Source organism: Falco naumanni, chromosome Z, assembly GCF_017639655.2.
Source record: "Falco naumanni isolate bFalNau1 chromosome Z, bFalNau1.pat, whole genome shotgun sequence".
In the NCBI taxonomy this organism is placed as follows: Eukaryota; Metazoa; Chordata; class Aves; order Falconiformes; family Falconidae; genus Falco; species Falco naumanni.
The window spans coordinates 35,571,796-35,587,727 of NC_054080.1; the positions used below are offsets into that span (position 1 = coordinate 35,571,796).

General features: G+C 36.5%; 1 protein-coding gene across 1 annotated transcript in view; it reads left to right on the forward strand.

Annotated features, from left to right (window-relative positions):
* The window catches only part of SLC12A2 (solute carrier family 12 member 2), a 61,826-nt gene that overhangs the window by 15,099 nt on the left and 30,795 nt on the right, over window positions 1-15,932 (forward strand). Inside the window, exons 2-10 of the mRNA XM_040579707.1 lie at window positions 1,449-1,568; window positions 3,556-3,631; window positions 4,132-4,227; window positions 6,029-6,168; window positions 7,723-7,833; window positions 10,733-10,841; window positions 11,269-11,396; window positions 11,481-11,565; window positions 15,509-15,657. Of these exons, the coding sequence (XP_040435641.1) occupies window positions 1,449-1,568; window positions 3,556-3,631; window positions 4,132-4,227; window positions 6,029-6,168; window positions 7,723-7,833; window positions 10,733-10,841; window positions 11,269-11,396; window positions 11,481-11,565; window positions 15,509-15,657 (1,014 nt within the window). The remainder of the gene's footprint in view (window positions 1-1,448; window positions 1,569-3,555; window positions 3,632-4,131; window positions 4,228-6,028; window positions 6,169-7,722; window positions 7,834-10,732; window positions 10,842-11,268; window positions 11,397-11,480; window positions 11,566-15,508; window positions 15,658-15,932) is intronic.

Sequence of the window (15,932 nt, forward strand, 5' to 3'; positions counted from 1 at the left end):
ACTGAGTCATTCCCAGTTGATGTTTCTTTTTGTCCTCTTGTTTAATGTATACAATACATTATATGTATTTTTATATGTGTTTATATATATATACATGTAACATACATTTTTTTTTTTAATTCCTTCTGGAGACGAGAAAACCTACTACTTAAAGATGTCTGTTAAAGATAATGATCTGGAAAGTGATCATGATTCTGCCTGCTGGTGGAAAGCTTACACCATAGGGGATCTCCAGATGTGTTGCAAGTACGCCTGTTATTATGAGTGTTTCATAATGTAGAATCGGTGAGAGAAGCATGGGCATCAATCTGTGCTAATGACCTTTGGATAAGGGTGACAGTGTTTTATTATTTTTTTCATTTGATTGGTGTGTTTTCTGCTGATTGCAAGAGGATATGGATGAAACACTTTGTAAGTGACAGTTCTGTAAATTTTTCCTCTGGAGTTTGTGCTGATGGTCAAGCACAAATACTGCTTGAGCTGTTTTGTTGAATAGTATTCTTTGAATGGTATTCAGGGTCTTTCTAGTATATTCAGTCTTTTTGCCTTGGATGACATACTTTGCTTAGAGTGCTTCCTGCAGGTTTCTTACAGCAAATGTAGGAAATATTTGAGTTAAATGTTCAGGTGTTTGCCTGGCTTGGCAAAACAAAACTGCCTCTTGGAAAAGCAAGCATGCAACAAATATTTGTATATACACGTGTATTTTTAATATGTATAAAAACTTAAGATTTCTGCATTGTAAGGCTCAGAGTTGAATTGTAAAGAAAAGCCACAAGATGGTCTTAGTCCATGGGAGTGATGTTTTTTGCATCTGTCATCTTTCCCTTTTAAACAAGGAAGAATGTCTAGGAAGAGACTTTTCTTGCTTTCTTCTCCCTCCAATGCCACTCTCCCACCTTTGTTTTTAACAGCATCACCTTACAATGAATAGTAGAATAGTTTACAGGGAAGTGAATAATTTATTTCTTGAAAAATTGATCAAATGGCAGCTAAGTCTGAACAACAGAAAATGCTATAGTTGAGACGAGTAACTTGTGGTAGAACAGTATAGGCTTTCAGATTAAGAAGGAAAACTTCCTGTGCTGTAGAAGTTGCTGCATTTGAAATCTCATAGCTCTTTTTCTAAAAAACCAGGTGTTTGTTTCTTTGGGCTGCGGGACTGATTCTTAAAAATATTTATTATTCTGAGTGCTAACAGTTTACTCTAACTGAAGCGGAATACCTAAATTGTCTGCGTAAATTGGGTTTTTATTGCTTAAAATCTGAGAAATGTGCCTCATGCAAGAAACATAAAGGAAAAGCTTAAAACATCTGTCATGTCATTCTTTAACTTTTCTGTTTGCACGAGTAGACAGGTTTTTTTTGCAACATAAGTATCAAAGACCCTTTCTACTCTGTTAATCACAGAAAAGATAATTTAAGATTATATGTTCTTTTTTCCCAAGGAGCCCTTTGAAGATGGCTATGCGAATGGTGATGAAGGCACACCAGCTGGGGAAGCAGCTGTAACTTACATACCTGATAGCAAAGGAGTGGTCAAATTTGGCTGGATAAAAGGTGTATTGGTAAGTCTGATGTATTGTACTTCAGTTTCTTACAGATACGATCTTTCTAATAATCCCTTTTGAGAGGGATTGTGATAGTGCTGTATAAGTAAAAGTTATATGCACAAGAGATGTGAAAAATGCAATGATTTTAGGAAGGGTTGCTCTTACTTGTACTGAACTCTAAGGAAGTAATTACTTCAGGACTTCAGGTTTTGAAGGGATCATGATTTCTTAGCACAGGATTTATAGTTTCAAAGTTACATAATTTCCAAGAAGGAAAAAGATCATGAAAGTGTTCATATGTAGTAGAAAACTACATATGAATCTGAAGTGACAAAGACAAATGCAAATGGAGAGGATACACTTCATGTGTGTTTTCTTTGGATCTGTAGAGTTTGGGACAGGAGTGTTGAAAAACTTGATATTTATTTTTTAGAGAAGCGGAAAACAGTGTGTTGAGGAGAGTGCCTACCTGTATATGGCAAAACTTATCCAGGATTAAATACTTAAGTTTTGTGGAATCTGTTACAAAAAGTCACATTCTTGTAAGCTTTGGAAGCCTCAACACTAAATACAATATAGTCATGGTGGAAAATACTGACTCTGTCCCTATTTGGAGTAGTGAAATATAAAGGTGACATGAATTTTATTACAGGTGCATATTAATTCATTTTCAGTATTTTGGCAAAGGGAAGCCATGATTAATACTTAAATTCTTGTTATCACTTTGGAAATTATACTAGTGGCTACAAATGCAACAGTAGGTTAAAAGATGCACTTGAGCATTCAAAATGCCTAACGTTGTTCCACTATGTATTAGCCGACTTCCTTACAACTCTGGAAGTAGCCATATCCTTTCCCTTGGGAGAAGGAAAGTGCCTGTGGTAGCTGTGAAACGGGTATTACAGACATCTGTTGATGTACCCCAACCAAGGACAGAGTTGTTTATTTTTAAAGCAGGTGTAAAGCTGACTTTGAATTTCTCTAAACCCAAATTCTGTGTTGGACTATTTTTGTAAGCAACAATTCTAAGTATTAAAGAGTTATGGGATAAATGTTGCTGACCACTTTCTTCTAAAGTCTATTTAAAAGTTTCAAGGTGGATGATCTCCTTTTTAGTGGTTTGAAAGTTGCAGTTAATACTTCCTAGTAGGCATAAACCACTGGGTGAGTATTTTCATCTCGGGTGACTTACACTTTGCAAAAGAATTTTAAGTCTCTGAAAACTTTTTACTTTTGTGGTTTGGTGGTCCTTGTCTCCTTTCTAGTCCTAATGACCAGCTAAACGTTTTGTAGAAGTGGTACCATACTCTTTAGGTAAGGACGTCCTAAGACCTGCTGTTAGACTGTCTAAATTCTGTACAATGCAAACTCCATTTTATTGGGAACTAAGAGTTTAAAATACAAGGATTAAAAAAGAAAAAAAACCCTCACCCCTACCTACCCCACCCCCCCATCCTGTTGGTGTGCAATTGTGTTGTAAGATAGAAAAGTTCTAGGACTGGGAAGTTGTGGGGTGTTTTGTCTTGTTGGGAATGTGGTGGTTTTTTTTCAAATAATTAAATTATTTAGTATGTTACTGCTTTAGTGCATTTTTGTGGGGGAGATTTATGGGAGCTCTGAACTCAGTTGTAGACCTCAGATTCATTGTAGACCTCAAACCTTGTTTTTAGTCATGTGTTCTGCAGTACAGATTTTGCATCTGAAAGGTTGGTGTCTAAATTTTTATTGTTTGGTTAAGACATACTACATAAGTCAGATACTGAAGTTCTGTAAGTTTATGCTCAAGGTACTTCAAGGTTTTATTCATATTTAGATTTCCTTTTATTCTTTTAATCGAACCTAAACTTGTCTAATTAGAAAAATGTATTCTTGTAAAATAATTCGAAAAGTAGCGAACAAAGACTGCAAGATAATTTCAACAACATTAAAAACTGAAATGAATTAGTGGAAATAACTGCAAGTGTAAGACCTAACCTATGTAAAATTTCTGTTTTATTTCTAGGTAAGATGTATGTTAAATATTTGGGGTGTGATGCTTTTCATCAGACTGTCATGGATTGTTGGACAAGCTGGGATTGGTATGTGTACTAATGGTATAATTTTATTTCAGTGACTTTTAAATGTCATCCAAAAGAGGTGTTGATCCTGAGCTTACACTTTAAGGGGGGGTAGAAAATGACCTTAATATTACCAGTTTTTAAGGTAAGCTACCCTTTCCAAAACTTTAAGCAGTAAGTTACTTAGACTTTTTCATTTAGCTGTAAGGTATGTAATTTAACATTGATGTTAGTAAGTCTTCAGTGAACTGTAGAGAGAAACTTTTGAACTCTGGTTATTAAAATCCGCATATAGACTGTGTAGCATATAAACAGTTTTCTTCAAAGGCTTAACTTACTATTAGACTACAGGAAATCTCTTTATCTGCAAAAGGCATGTGTTTCCTTGAAGTTCTAGGATACAGTTTTGTCCTGGCTGATTAAAGAGAACATTTATCCAGTTTTGTGAATTTGTTGTATTTGCAAGACTAATTCTTGTACATTTTAATACTTCCACCTTTTTTCCCCTCTTTTTTCAAAAGGTCTGTCTGTCTTGGTTATTGGAATGGCCACTGTTGTGACAACTATTACAGGACTGTCTACTTCAGCAATAGCAACAAATGGGTTTGTAAGAGGAGGTAAACCTACTTCCATAAAGCTTTCATCACTCTGAAGCATACACCTTAAGGATGGAACCTCTTCGTTTTTTTTTTTTTTTTACTTTTTTTTTAGCATCAGGGAAAAAAGTATGGATGAAATGTAGGGAAGAGTTTTCTGAGAAGCAGTGTCTTCCCTATGTTCCGTATTTGACTAAGCAGCCGTGTAATTAGTGAAAAGTAAATAATTAGCCTGCTAATTTGATTTGACTACTGACTTGCTTTTCTACTGTGGAAAAAACATTATCTAGTCTTAATTTCCAGAATACAGATGTTTTGAGACACGCATACCCAGGAGTGAATAGGGTCGTAATATTCTCCTGCATTTGCACAGGTTGGTTAAGAGCGTGCATGTGTGCTTGTATGTGTTCATGTCCTGAAGTAAAACTTGATAATGAAAAAATACACCCTGTAAAGGATAAGCTATATCTTATGACAGCATACAGAAGGACATGTTCTATTGTTATTTTTTTCACACAAGAAATTCTCCACACTCATAATTATCTCCAGTTCTTGAGGGTAATAGTTTTCATTTGCTTTCATGGTTTATGTGCTGTTATCAGCCATTCCTGCAAAATAAGTGTTGGTGCCTTTGTCATGCTCAAACTGCTTCAATGACATTTATGAGACTAGTAGTAGTAGAAAATGTGGTGGAATTAAAATAGCAGCCTAAAAAGTTCTCTTGATGAAGAATGAAGAGAAACCCCTCACTATTGCTAAGTAAACATCCAATGAGAAGGTTCGGCTGTGACTCTTAGCATTATGTCAAGCTTAGTTTCTAGATGCCCTTTCTTTTTCTAAATTGCATTATACATATTGTATTTTCCTGCTCTTATGAGAGGTTTTCTTTGAGTCACTCTTGCAAAATAATACTTAATTAGAAAATTTGAATTGCTGAATGGATAAAACTTTAAAATAAAACCATAGTTGTTCCTATGAAAATCTTGCATTACAGTAATATTCTTCTTATGTTAACATTCTCATTTGCATAGTATGTCAGAGCTGGGTACTTACATACGTTTTGCACAAAAACTGTAATGCAGTAATTTAAGGATTTTGTGTTGCAAATTTTTAATGTGCACTAAATTATTTCAGATGGAGCTGGAGGACTTGTTTCTTCTAGAAAGCCTAGTCTTTAACTGGAAGAGTGTGCCTTTGCTACTTTTAAAAATTTTACTCTTCTCTAATGCTACAGATACTCAGTTTTCAAATTGTCATATGTGGAGTTCGAGGTCTTGTATCTGTCAAGCTCAAAATTAAGAAGAGTAGGCTCTGAAAAATAGAGTGATTGTTTTGAGAGTCCCACAGGGAACAGAAAATTCCCTTAACAACAGAACTTTAAGAAATGGGTTGTGGAGCTTCGGAACTTGAATGAGTTTATTACAGTCTGTTACGCCCATTTCTTGAGCTATAGCTAATGAAAATGTGTAATAGTAGAACTATGCACAAATGCTTTGAGTAGTTTGAAATAAGAAAAAAACCCAGTAATACTAGTGCTTGTATTTTACAATTTGTTTTTTAACCATAGGTTGCATAGCTAAGTAATATGATGTGGTACATGTGTCAGGTGATTATTTCCAACTGGTGTATTTTCTTAAAAACTTGAAACATATTGCTGAAACTTCAGCATGCCTGTCCCTCAAATACTGAGTTTTTGGTTATTTTCTAATACATTAGGGAAGATAGACGCAAGAATGAATAGTGTTTTGTTTGTGTAAACTTTAAATTGCTGATTATTATTCTTAGGCTGTATTGTGTAGTAGTGTTTTTTCTTTTGTTTCAGGAGGAGCATATTACTTAATTTCCAGAAGTCTGGGCCCAGAGTTTGGTGGTGCCATAGGTCTAATTTTTGCATTTGCCAATGCTGTTGCAGTAGCAATGTATGTTGTTGGCTTTGCAGAGACAGTTGTGGAGCTGCTCAAGGTATATGGATGATAGTGGCTATATTAATTATACTGTCCTTTATGCAAGTTTGAGCTGTCATATCTAATAGTGTGTTGGGTTGGAGGGGACCTATAAAGGTCATCTATGCCCAACAATAAGCAAGGACATCTTCAACTAGATGAGGTTGCTCAAAGCCCCATCTAACCTGACCTTGAATGTCTCTAGGGATGAGGCATCTACAACATCCCAGGGCAACCTGTTCCAGTGTTTCATCACCCTCAGTGTAAAAAAAATTTTTTTCTTACATCTAATCTGACTCTCCCCTCTTCAGTTTAGAGCCATTATCCTCATCCTGTTGCTGCAAGCCCTGTCAAAAAGTCTGCCCCCATCTTTAAGCCCCCTGTAAGTACTGAAAAGCTGCAGTAAGGGCTCCCTTGACTCTTGCCTTCTCCAGACTGAACAACCACAACTCTCTGTCTGTCCTTATAAGAGTTCCATCTGTCTGATTTTTTTTTTTGTGGCTGCTCCAGCAGCTCCTTGTCTGTCTTATACTTGGGACCAAGACCTGGATGCAGTACTCCAGGTAGGGCTCACCAGAGCACAGTAAAGGGGCAGTATCGCCTCCCTGAAACTGCTGGCCATACTTCTTTTGATGCAGTCCGGGATACAGTTAGTGTTCTGGGCTGCAGGTGGACATTGTCAGTTCTTGTCCAGCTTTTCATCCACCACTACCCCCAAACCCATTTGGCAGGGCTGCTCTCAATCCCTTCATCCCCTGGCCTGCATTGATACAGGAGGTTGCTCTGACCAGTTCAAAGACATGGAATGAGAGACAATGTTACTACTGATATATCAGTAAAATGCTACTGTGATTCGGTAGCTTTCTGGTAAAAAACAAAGTGGCATTGGTTCAAGTGGAAGCTTCCCACGCTGGTTATCTCCCTGAACAAATAAAATGTGTAATTTCTGGTAAAGTCCAAGCTAGCTGCTGAGAAGTCTCGCAGTAGAGATACATGACACAGAATTGTAACTTGTTGATGCTGAGATTCTTCTTAGCAAATTGTTCCTTATAAGTGACAGTTTATATTAAAGCTTATGTTCAAAGGAGTTCTGCTTATTAAAAACAATTCCTTATACTCAATCAAGTACTGTTTGTCTGTGGGATTTTTTTATTAAATGTAATATTGAGAACAGTAAAACCACACTTTTTGTAGATGGGAAGAAGTTTGGAATGCATCAAAAGAATTAAGAGTAACAATGAACAAGTGTAACACATGTATAGGTCCAAAGTGGTAGCAGTTGCCTTGCTGATTAATTATTTCTCTGGCAGTTGAAGACAGACGATCCTGTCTGGAGATGGGCTGTGAATAGGAATGATCATTTCCCTTTAGATCTGAGTAGAATCCTTCCATTAAGATATGGTGATTTAAAAGAAGGCAGAAAACAAATTACTTGTGCCCATACAGGAATTTAAAATGAGTAAATTTGTGGTATAGAGGTTAACTGTGTTAATAAATTACAGTCAATAAAATGCTGTCTGCAGTAGAGAATATAAATAATAGATAAAATACATGACTTTTTTTTTTTTGATAGGAAAACGGCACATTGATGGTTGATGAAATGAATGATATCAGAATCATCGGGGCTATCACAGTAGTTATATTGCTGGGCATTTCCGTTGCTGGAATGGAATGGGAAGCAAAAGTAAGGAACTTGCCTTCTTTTATTTTCTGTTTCATAATTCTGATTCCATTTTCTACCTCAGCTGTTTTATTTATTTTTAATTTATTTAATGAACTCAGTATTGCATGTGTGGTAGAAGTCAGTCAGTGGGCAGTTCTTATGTAATAGCTCTCTGTCTAGCACTAGCATGTGCAGGTCTGGACAACATTTCAGACCTTAAATTGCATTTCTCCACTGGAAGCTTAAGCATCTATGAACTTAAGAAACATCATGAAACTGTCAAGTACGTTAGTGGTATTACCCTCCTCTGGGCAACTACAGCACAAGAAAAAGTAAGAGCATTAACATGGGAATTTTCACTCCCTGGGAGCTTCATATGAGCTCCGTGGATGGAAAATACAGGGCTGGAGCTGAAGCCAATTTAAAATTGTGTAGTTTCTGCTAACTCAAAACCAATGTTCTTACTTTCCCTTCCACTCTCTTCTGGTGTTATTTTCACTTGGAAACAGATTGAGGACAGCTGTGAACATGGGTGGTGATGAGTAGAAGGGGGAACCTACTTTACTCATTTTGCTATGGCTGCAGGATCTTAGGTCAATTCTGAATGTGGAAACAAACACACATAGATCCAAGGATACCTTAATACAGAGGTTGCCTTACTAGTTTTCTGCTCTGCGTTACTAGGCAGTGTAGTCTTTTACTGAATATGTGTCTGTAGTGTGCTCAAAAATAGAGAAGAGCCTCATTTGGTCTCCCTTCACATTTGATACTTGGTTCACTGTAGCTTCTTTTTTTTATGCAGTGAGAGGCAACTGAAGGCACTTTTTCATTACAGTGTTGTAGCAGTTTCTTATGCTCCTGCATCAAGATGATGTTACTCATAATTGACATGAGAGAGGGGTTTGCCTCATCATTGTTTTCAGCCCTAGATACAGGGGTTGCAGAAAAAGGAAGTGAAGATCAAGTGCATTACTTGAATCTACCACAGGAAGACAAGAATCTACAGGAATTTACTTTGGCATGTACTTTTAAATCAAACAGCACACTTAAGGAAAAATATTTTTACTTTTCTCAGGAAGTCCCTCACTGTCTGAAACTTCAGTTTGTAATGGTATCTTTTGAACAGTACTGTCCTTCTTTAATCTCAACTGTTTAGTTTTTCCTTGGAATGAAGTAGTTATTAACCCTCTGGCTGCTGTCACTGAAAGTCACAAGAAATATCTTGCTTTTGCTCTTGTAGCATGAGCAATTGTATAAGGATAGCTTGCATAGAAATCCCTTTGTTTAATGTTTCTCTATCAGACCTGAACTGTGGTATCACTGCAGTGATATACTCTACTAGGAAGTAAGGTATCTTTCAAAAATCCTGTGCTCAATACAAAAGCATCAAGGCTTGTTGGCTTTGTTTCTGCATTGTGGAAGAAGGCAGGTAGGAGCAATGGTAAGCAACTGAACCTGTTGAACAAGCACTGCATGTAGGTTAACATGCAGCTTAGCATAGCAAACACTTTAATCAAGAAGGAAGTATTAGTATCTGTGATGTTCTGTGTCTTCCCCATGACTTACAAGAATGCCTTGGAAAACAGGACAAGGGGATCTACAATAATACCTTTGAAATAGATCTAAAACATCTTAAGAGAGAATGGGATTCTGAGGAAGCCTACTTAAAAAATGGCTTTTCAGAGTTTGTGCTGTTTTACCACTCAACTCCTTGTGTTGAAGTCTTAAAAGCCCGTCCTTTCAGACTTTTGAGTTTAAGGAAGATACTCAGAAAATTCTCTTAGCTTCAGGGTGAAGCCTAGGTTTCTTACTGGATAAATCCACTTGTGGCAATTGCTCTGTGATAACTTCACGTTGAAGTCTCTGGGCTTACTGAAGACTTCTCTAAGTACCTAGCTGCATCCTTACACCTCTCATCTATGTTCCAGGCTTAGCAAAGGAGTAATCTAAATATGATGCACAAACTAGTCTCTTCAGGTAGTCTTCTGACTCTGCTCTTGGCTGTCGTGCCCTGTCTATCACTGTTGGTACCCCGTTATCTTCTGAGGCAGTGTGTTTCCAGTTTCAGTTCAGTCAGCAAGGCTATAGTGTTACTCCATTTTAAGTTCTGATCTAGGGCCTGGGAAAGAAATCACATTGTGAATAGCTTCCCCCAAGCCACTGGCATATGCTTTTATAAGGAATCAAGTAACACAAAAGATAACGGGGCAGTGTGATTGCTTATATAAATATAAAATCTGAACCATCTCTTCAATACCTAGATTTATCTTTGCTTACACTTTGGAGGTGTTGGATGGTTTAAAGTACTTGTTCAAAGTGTCTGGTTTATAATGGTTTTATTGAACAATGGCTAAAAATCTGTTGTAATGAAAAAGTATCAAGAGAACTAGAAATTAACAAGTAACTGTGGTATTGAATATGTGCAATTGAATTTCATACGTAAGGGTTGAGAATATGAGAATGTAACAAAATAATCTAGTCCACTGCCTCAAATAGCAAACGAAAGCAGTTTGACTCAAACAAAGTGTTATGAGCATGGTTAATAAGAGAATACTCCTAGCATCTGTGTGCATTTAGCTCTTTTTCTTGTGGACTTCTTCAGTCTACTCATAGCCATTATTTCTGGAAGGCTTATAGGGAAAAAATGGTTCATTTAATATTTTTTCTTTAGAAGTATAACTCTGAGGGGTGCAGTAATAAATTCTCTTTTGAATGGACGTTAAATTTACAAATTATTGCTAGTTCTTTATTAAAAATTCTGGTACATGTTCTTTCCAGCTTGCGTAATTATTTGTGGAAAACCGACTGAGAAGAGTGAGCTGGATTTGGAATCAAATATTTACATTTTAGAACATATCATTGAAGCTTGAATCTGAAAAAGAGCAAGTTTTCCTATCTGACTGCAATCATTATCTTTCAGGCACAGATAGTCTTACTGGTGATCCTCATAGTTGCTATTGGAGACTTCGTTATAGGAACATTTATTCCTTTGGATAGCAAGAAGCCTAAAGGTTTCTTTGGTTATAAAGGTATGTTGGAACAGTTAGTTCTGTAAACTGTCTTTGCAAAGAGGAGACATGCTGTCGTAATTACGATAAGCATCTAAAATAGCTTATAGCCCTATTTAACTATAGAGATTTTTTTCCCTGATTCTTTCAGAATTCTGCAGTTTTGCTCCTTAAAGCTATTGGGCCAAAACTTGGTCCAGCCTGCTTATATATTGATTATATTAATTTAAAAAAATGAGATGAAACTTTTTCTGGTTTTAAAGGTTATTTAAGTTTACTGTGTTGACTTTTATTTTGAGTCAGTGATGAATTAAGACTTAAATATTCTACACTTAAGAAGGTCATACAGCTGTGAGTTTCAGCTTTTTCAAGGAGGTAATAATGGCTGGAGTGGGCTAGTACTGTACTTTCTATATGAATATTGATAGACTTAAATCTTTTTCTACAGCTGAAATATTTATGGAGAATTTTGGACCAGATTTTCGACATGGAGAAACTTTCTTTTCTGTATTTGCTATTTTCTTCCCTGCTGCAACTGGCATACTTGCTGGTGCAAATATCTCAGGTGATCTTGCGGTGAGTAGTGAATTAGCAAATGTTGCTCATAAACACTGAGTATACATTTGTCTGCATCACTATCCACTGACATTTTTCTTCCAGGATCCTCAGTCAGCCATACCTAAAGGAACGCTGTTGGCTATCTTAATAACTACACTGGTTTATGCAGGAATTGCAGTATCTGTAGGTAAATAAAAGTTTTTAACTTTATCCTTTCACATTCATTCTGAGCGTGTGTTTTGATAGGGTTTATGTAACTTGTTATGTAAAATCATTATGTAATTGACTTTCATGCATGAGAAGGTAATAGCCAGAGGTTTCTAATTTTTATTGTTGGAAGTTCAGTTTTCAGCTGGTATTACAATTTCCCAAAATGAGTGGTGTTTTTCTGAGACTAGTGACTGCTTTAGACTAAAGATGACAAAAGACTTCATACGGATGTTTCGTCATTTGTTGCAGTTACTTATGTTAAAAGATGTACAATTTAGCAGTAGGCTAATTCCTGGATTAATAAAACATGTTTTCATAAAATAATTAAGGAACAAATACTTGTATTGTTTTGAAGATGGTGGTAGTCAGCTACTTACCTGAAGTGAATTGTGGGATGATCAAACAGCTCTTTGGTGAGGATGCACAAGCAGTAATTCCCAGGAGAGGGAGTAGTGCCTTCATCTGGCCAGCCCACTTATAGAAGCATCATGTTCAGAAATTTCTGTAATTTTATTTTCATGTGGAAAGAGGAGAAACTATCATAGTTTCTCATAGCATCAGTCTTGCATAACCTCTTTTCCTAGTCTTCCTCTGTAGAAGCTGCCTTGGGGTTTGATGCTGTCTATATCAGTTTTATTCTAGAGCACCAATGGTCAACCAGATTTTTTCCACCTATAAAACAACTCTATTAACCTTAAGAAAGTAAGATTGTTATTGTCTCGCATATTTCTTGCCTGTGATTGGAAATGTTTTTATTAGTGTCAGTAAATTAATTTCTGACAGCAGTAGTCAGTGTTCTTATATGAAAGACTTTGCCTTATCTTAGCTGTGCTGCCTTTTGAATGAAATTCTCATTTATAAGAGTACCATTGATCTGACCACTAATGATACTTCTTTTCCAAAGATACCAATCTTGCTAGTCTGCCTGTGTTGGCTAACATTGTACTGTAGCTCTGCCAAACAGTTGGCTCTAATGATTGTGCTTTATGCAGCATAATGACCTACACTTAATTAGATTGACTGCATAGACCTCTGCTACCAAATTTGAATACTTTAGAACTTGAACCCACAAGACAGCACAATGTTCATTAATACTGATTTCTTAATGGACATCTTTGATCATTGTTCAAACATGAAAAACCTCATTTTTCATATTGAAAAAGGAACAGTTAGCAAAATCAGCTGACCGTGAAAGTGTTTGATGCATCAGGAATGTCCTATCTTGGTTGCCTCCTATAACTTACACTTAGACTTAAAGGTCAGTTCTGTTGCAGAAGTCAGAGATTATGACATGAGTGGAATTCAGCTTTAAGGCATTGTATCAGGAATCAGACAAACACACACTTTTATTCTTTTACAATGGGGAATAGTATGTGGGTAAGTTTCCAGAGTAGTGATAAGCAAGGCATTAAAACTTTGATGGGGCTAGTAGATGTCACTGAGTAGTATGTCTGAAGGGGAAGATGATGTTCTGAACTTATGTCAGTAATTGCACTCTGTAGTAAGAGGGTTAAACAGAGCAGAGAAGGCTTGGAAGATTGCTTAGAAAATTGCTAGTCCTACTGTTAGAGCTAGGCAGCCTATTTCAAAAAGGTAACAGCTATGAGGAAGATGTGTCCAATTTCATATTTTAGCAAGGAACTAAGGGAGGTGTGCAGGTGGCAGGATGAACACTGCATAAGCAACTTTTATATCTAAATTCTTGAAATACAGATATCAAAGAACAAAACTTACTGCTTTATAAACAAGTGAAGCTCTAATAAAAACCCCCAGACTTCTGAGAAGGGTTAAGACATACTTTCTTTATGCAAGGAAGTAAAACTAATGAGAGCCTAACTGTAGCTGCTTGTAGCACCAGTGAAATTCAGCACTCTCAACTGCAATCTGAAGGATTCAGGATGGTAGTGTCTCTGGAATTCTTGCTGGTTGCATGTAGTTACGTGATAACTTGATACAGATAATCTCTTAACCACCTCAGGCCTATAGCATGACAAAACTTTATTCGACTTTGTCAGGAACAGGCTTATAAGTGTCTGTGAAAAGGTGAAATCATGTTTTTACAGGAAGGAAGACCTGGAGGTTCTTAGGGAAAATGTTGCCAGAATATGATAATTACAAATAAACAAAACTTTTCTGAATGAGGGTTAAATAAAATGTCTAGATTTTTACTTGCATCTAAGAATCTTCTGCCGAGAATGGAGCCTGCGCAGCTGGCTTCTGTTCTGCATTCTGTCGTAGTAAGCCTTACTATTAAATTTGTTCATAGTGCCATTGTCCCTTTCTGTCATGCTTTGTGTGTGAAAGGCCTGCTAGCCAGTTAAATCTAAACTATGAAAAAGGGAATGAGGAAGAGGAGGGCTGTGATAGTACACTGTAGCTGCTTAATGGGTTGCTCAACTTAATGGGTCTGCCACTGCAATCTATTACCAACAAAATGTTATCTAAAAATAGTTCAACTAGTAAGTATGTTGTCACATCCATTATATACTGCTTCGATGGCTAGGGCAAATACTTGGCATAGTGAAGGAGAAATTTTTTCTCATACGGACCTTTTAATCCCATTTAAAACAGACCAATCCAGCCCCTCCACATACATACAAGAAAAGGTTAAGGCAGGCAATCGGTATAGTAAACTCTCTCTGAAATTTAACCAATTGGGCCTAATAAGTAGCTGAAAAATAAATCTGAGAAGTGGAAGAATTAAGTAATGTCCACCTACCAGGACTGGGTGGTATTGCGGATTAAGTTCTGATGGCTCAGAAGCAACTTAAATATGGTATAGTTATTTAGGTATTCATTTTCCCAATTACATAGGTAACAGGGGTTGCTACTGGAGAAACTGAAACTTCAGCTTGCAGCACACCCAAACCCTCCTTGTTATTTCACAAGTAAGTTAGGTCCTCAGCAGTCACATGGTTCTGTTCCCAGGACCTCCTTGTCTTTCAGGTTCCTAAACTAAGGAAATTCTATTGACTATTGCTCTGTAGACTTTTCTCCACTTATTTAGTTCCTGTTCCTGCAAATATTTGCTTGTGTCCAAAAAATTTGAGTACCTCAACTATTAAACCATAGAATGTTAAATAATACTTAATTTGTCCTTTATGAGACAAAAGACCATGTAATTAGAAGATTTGCAGGCTTTTTAGTACTTGGTTTTTAGTAGTACTTAAGGTCTAAAATGCTGTCTTCAGTGACCTCTTGACCAGTAAAATTAGAAATAATCATAAACTGCTGTCTTCAATTCATTTAAGTGATAAACTTAATTATATGTGGTAGAAATGGGACTATGTGTCATTGTTTTTTGCCAAGAAACCAACTTAAAATACCAGAGTCATGTAGGAGGTGGCTTGTTTAAGCATTGAGAAATGGCTTGCAACAGGTTTTCATGACAAACTACTTGATTTTTTTTTTTGAATGTCTGAGCCATCTTGACTGGAAAAGAAATAACTGCAATGCTGTGCAAACCTGTCTACATACATCTGTACATACACAACAAAAATGCATTCCTCTAGGAAGACTAACAGAGAGAAACTATGAAATCAAGTGATGGTGCATAATACTGACTTCAGTTAAAGAGCTATGTGGAAACTCATGATTCAGACAAATGTTGAACTGGAATTGTGCTGTTAAAACTTTTGTGAGTCTATTGACATTGTTTTCCTCTGTGCTAAAACTTTCCTTTTATTAGACTCAGATTTTTTTCAAAAACTGAAGATCATCTCAGGCAAGAGAGCAGTTAGTTGGCTTGTTTGTAATCTTCATGGTGAAGATGTGCTTAATACTGCAATGTATTAAAAATGTAAATGCTGTATGTTAATGTTGCTCTGTGAAAATATGTTTACATAAAAAGGGAATTGAGCTTAACACGTGTCCTTATGTTTAGTTGAGTCTGTTAATGTCTTTTTTGTTGTCTGCTCTAGGTTCCTGTGTTGTTCGAGATGCCACGGGGAATGTTAATAACACTATTGTCACTGAGCTGACAAATTGTACTTCTGCAGCTTGCAAATTAAACTATGATTTTTCATCCTGTCAGACAGGGTGTCACTATGGGCTGATGAACAATTTCCAGGTATAAAAATTTCTCCTAAAGCTGTTCATTTGGCTTTTGTGTTTGTTCTTTTTTTGAATTGCATATTAAGAAAAATCATAGGCTAAAAAAGCCATACATAAATACAAGGTTTAGCTGGATTAGTTAAGCAGTACATCCTAGCTAGTATGTAGAAGAACAATGTAACTGCTAAAATTTTTGGGGTGTTTTTACAGAGGTGGTATAAATATTTGCTGTTCTTCTGAGTAAACTGCTTAGGTTAGGTGGTAGAACTGTAACTTTCCCTCTAGATACCA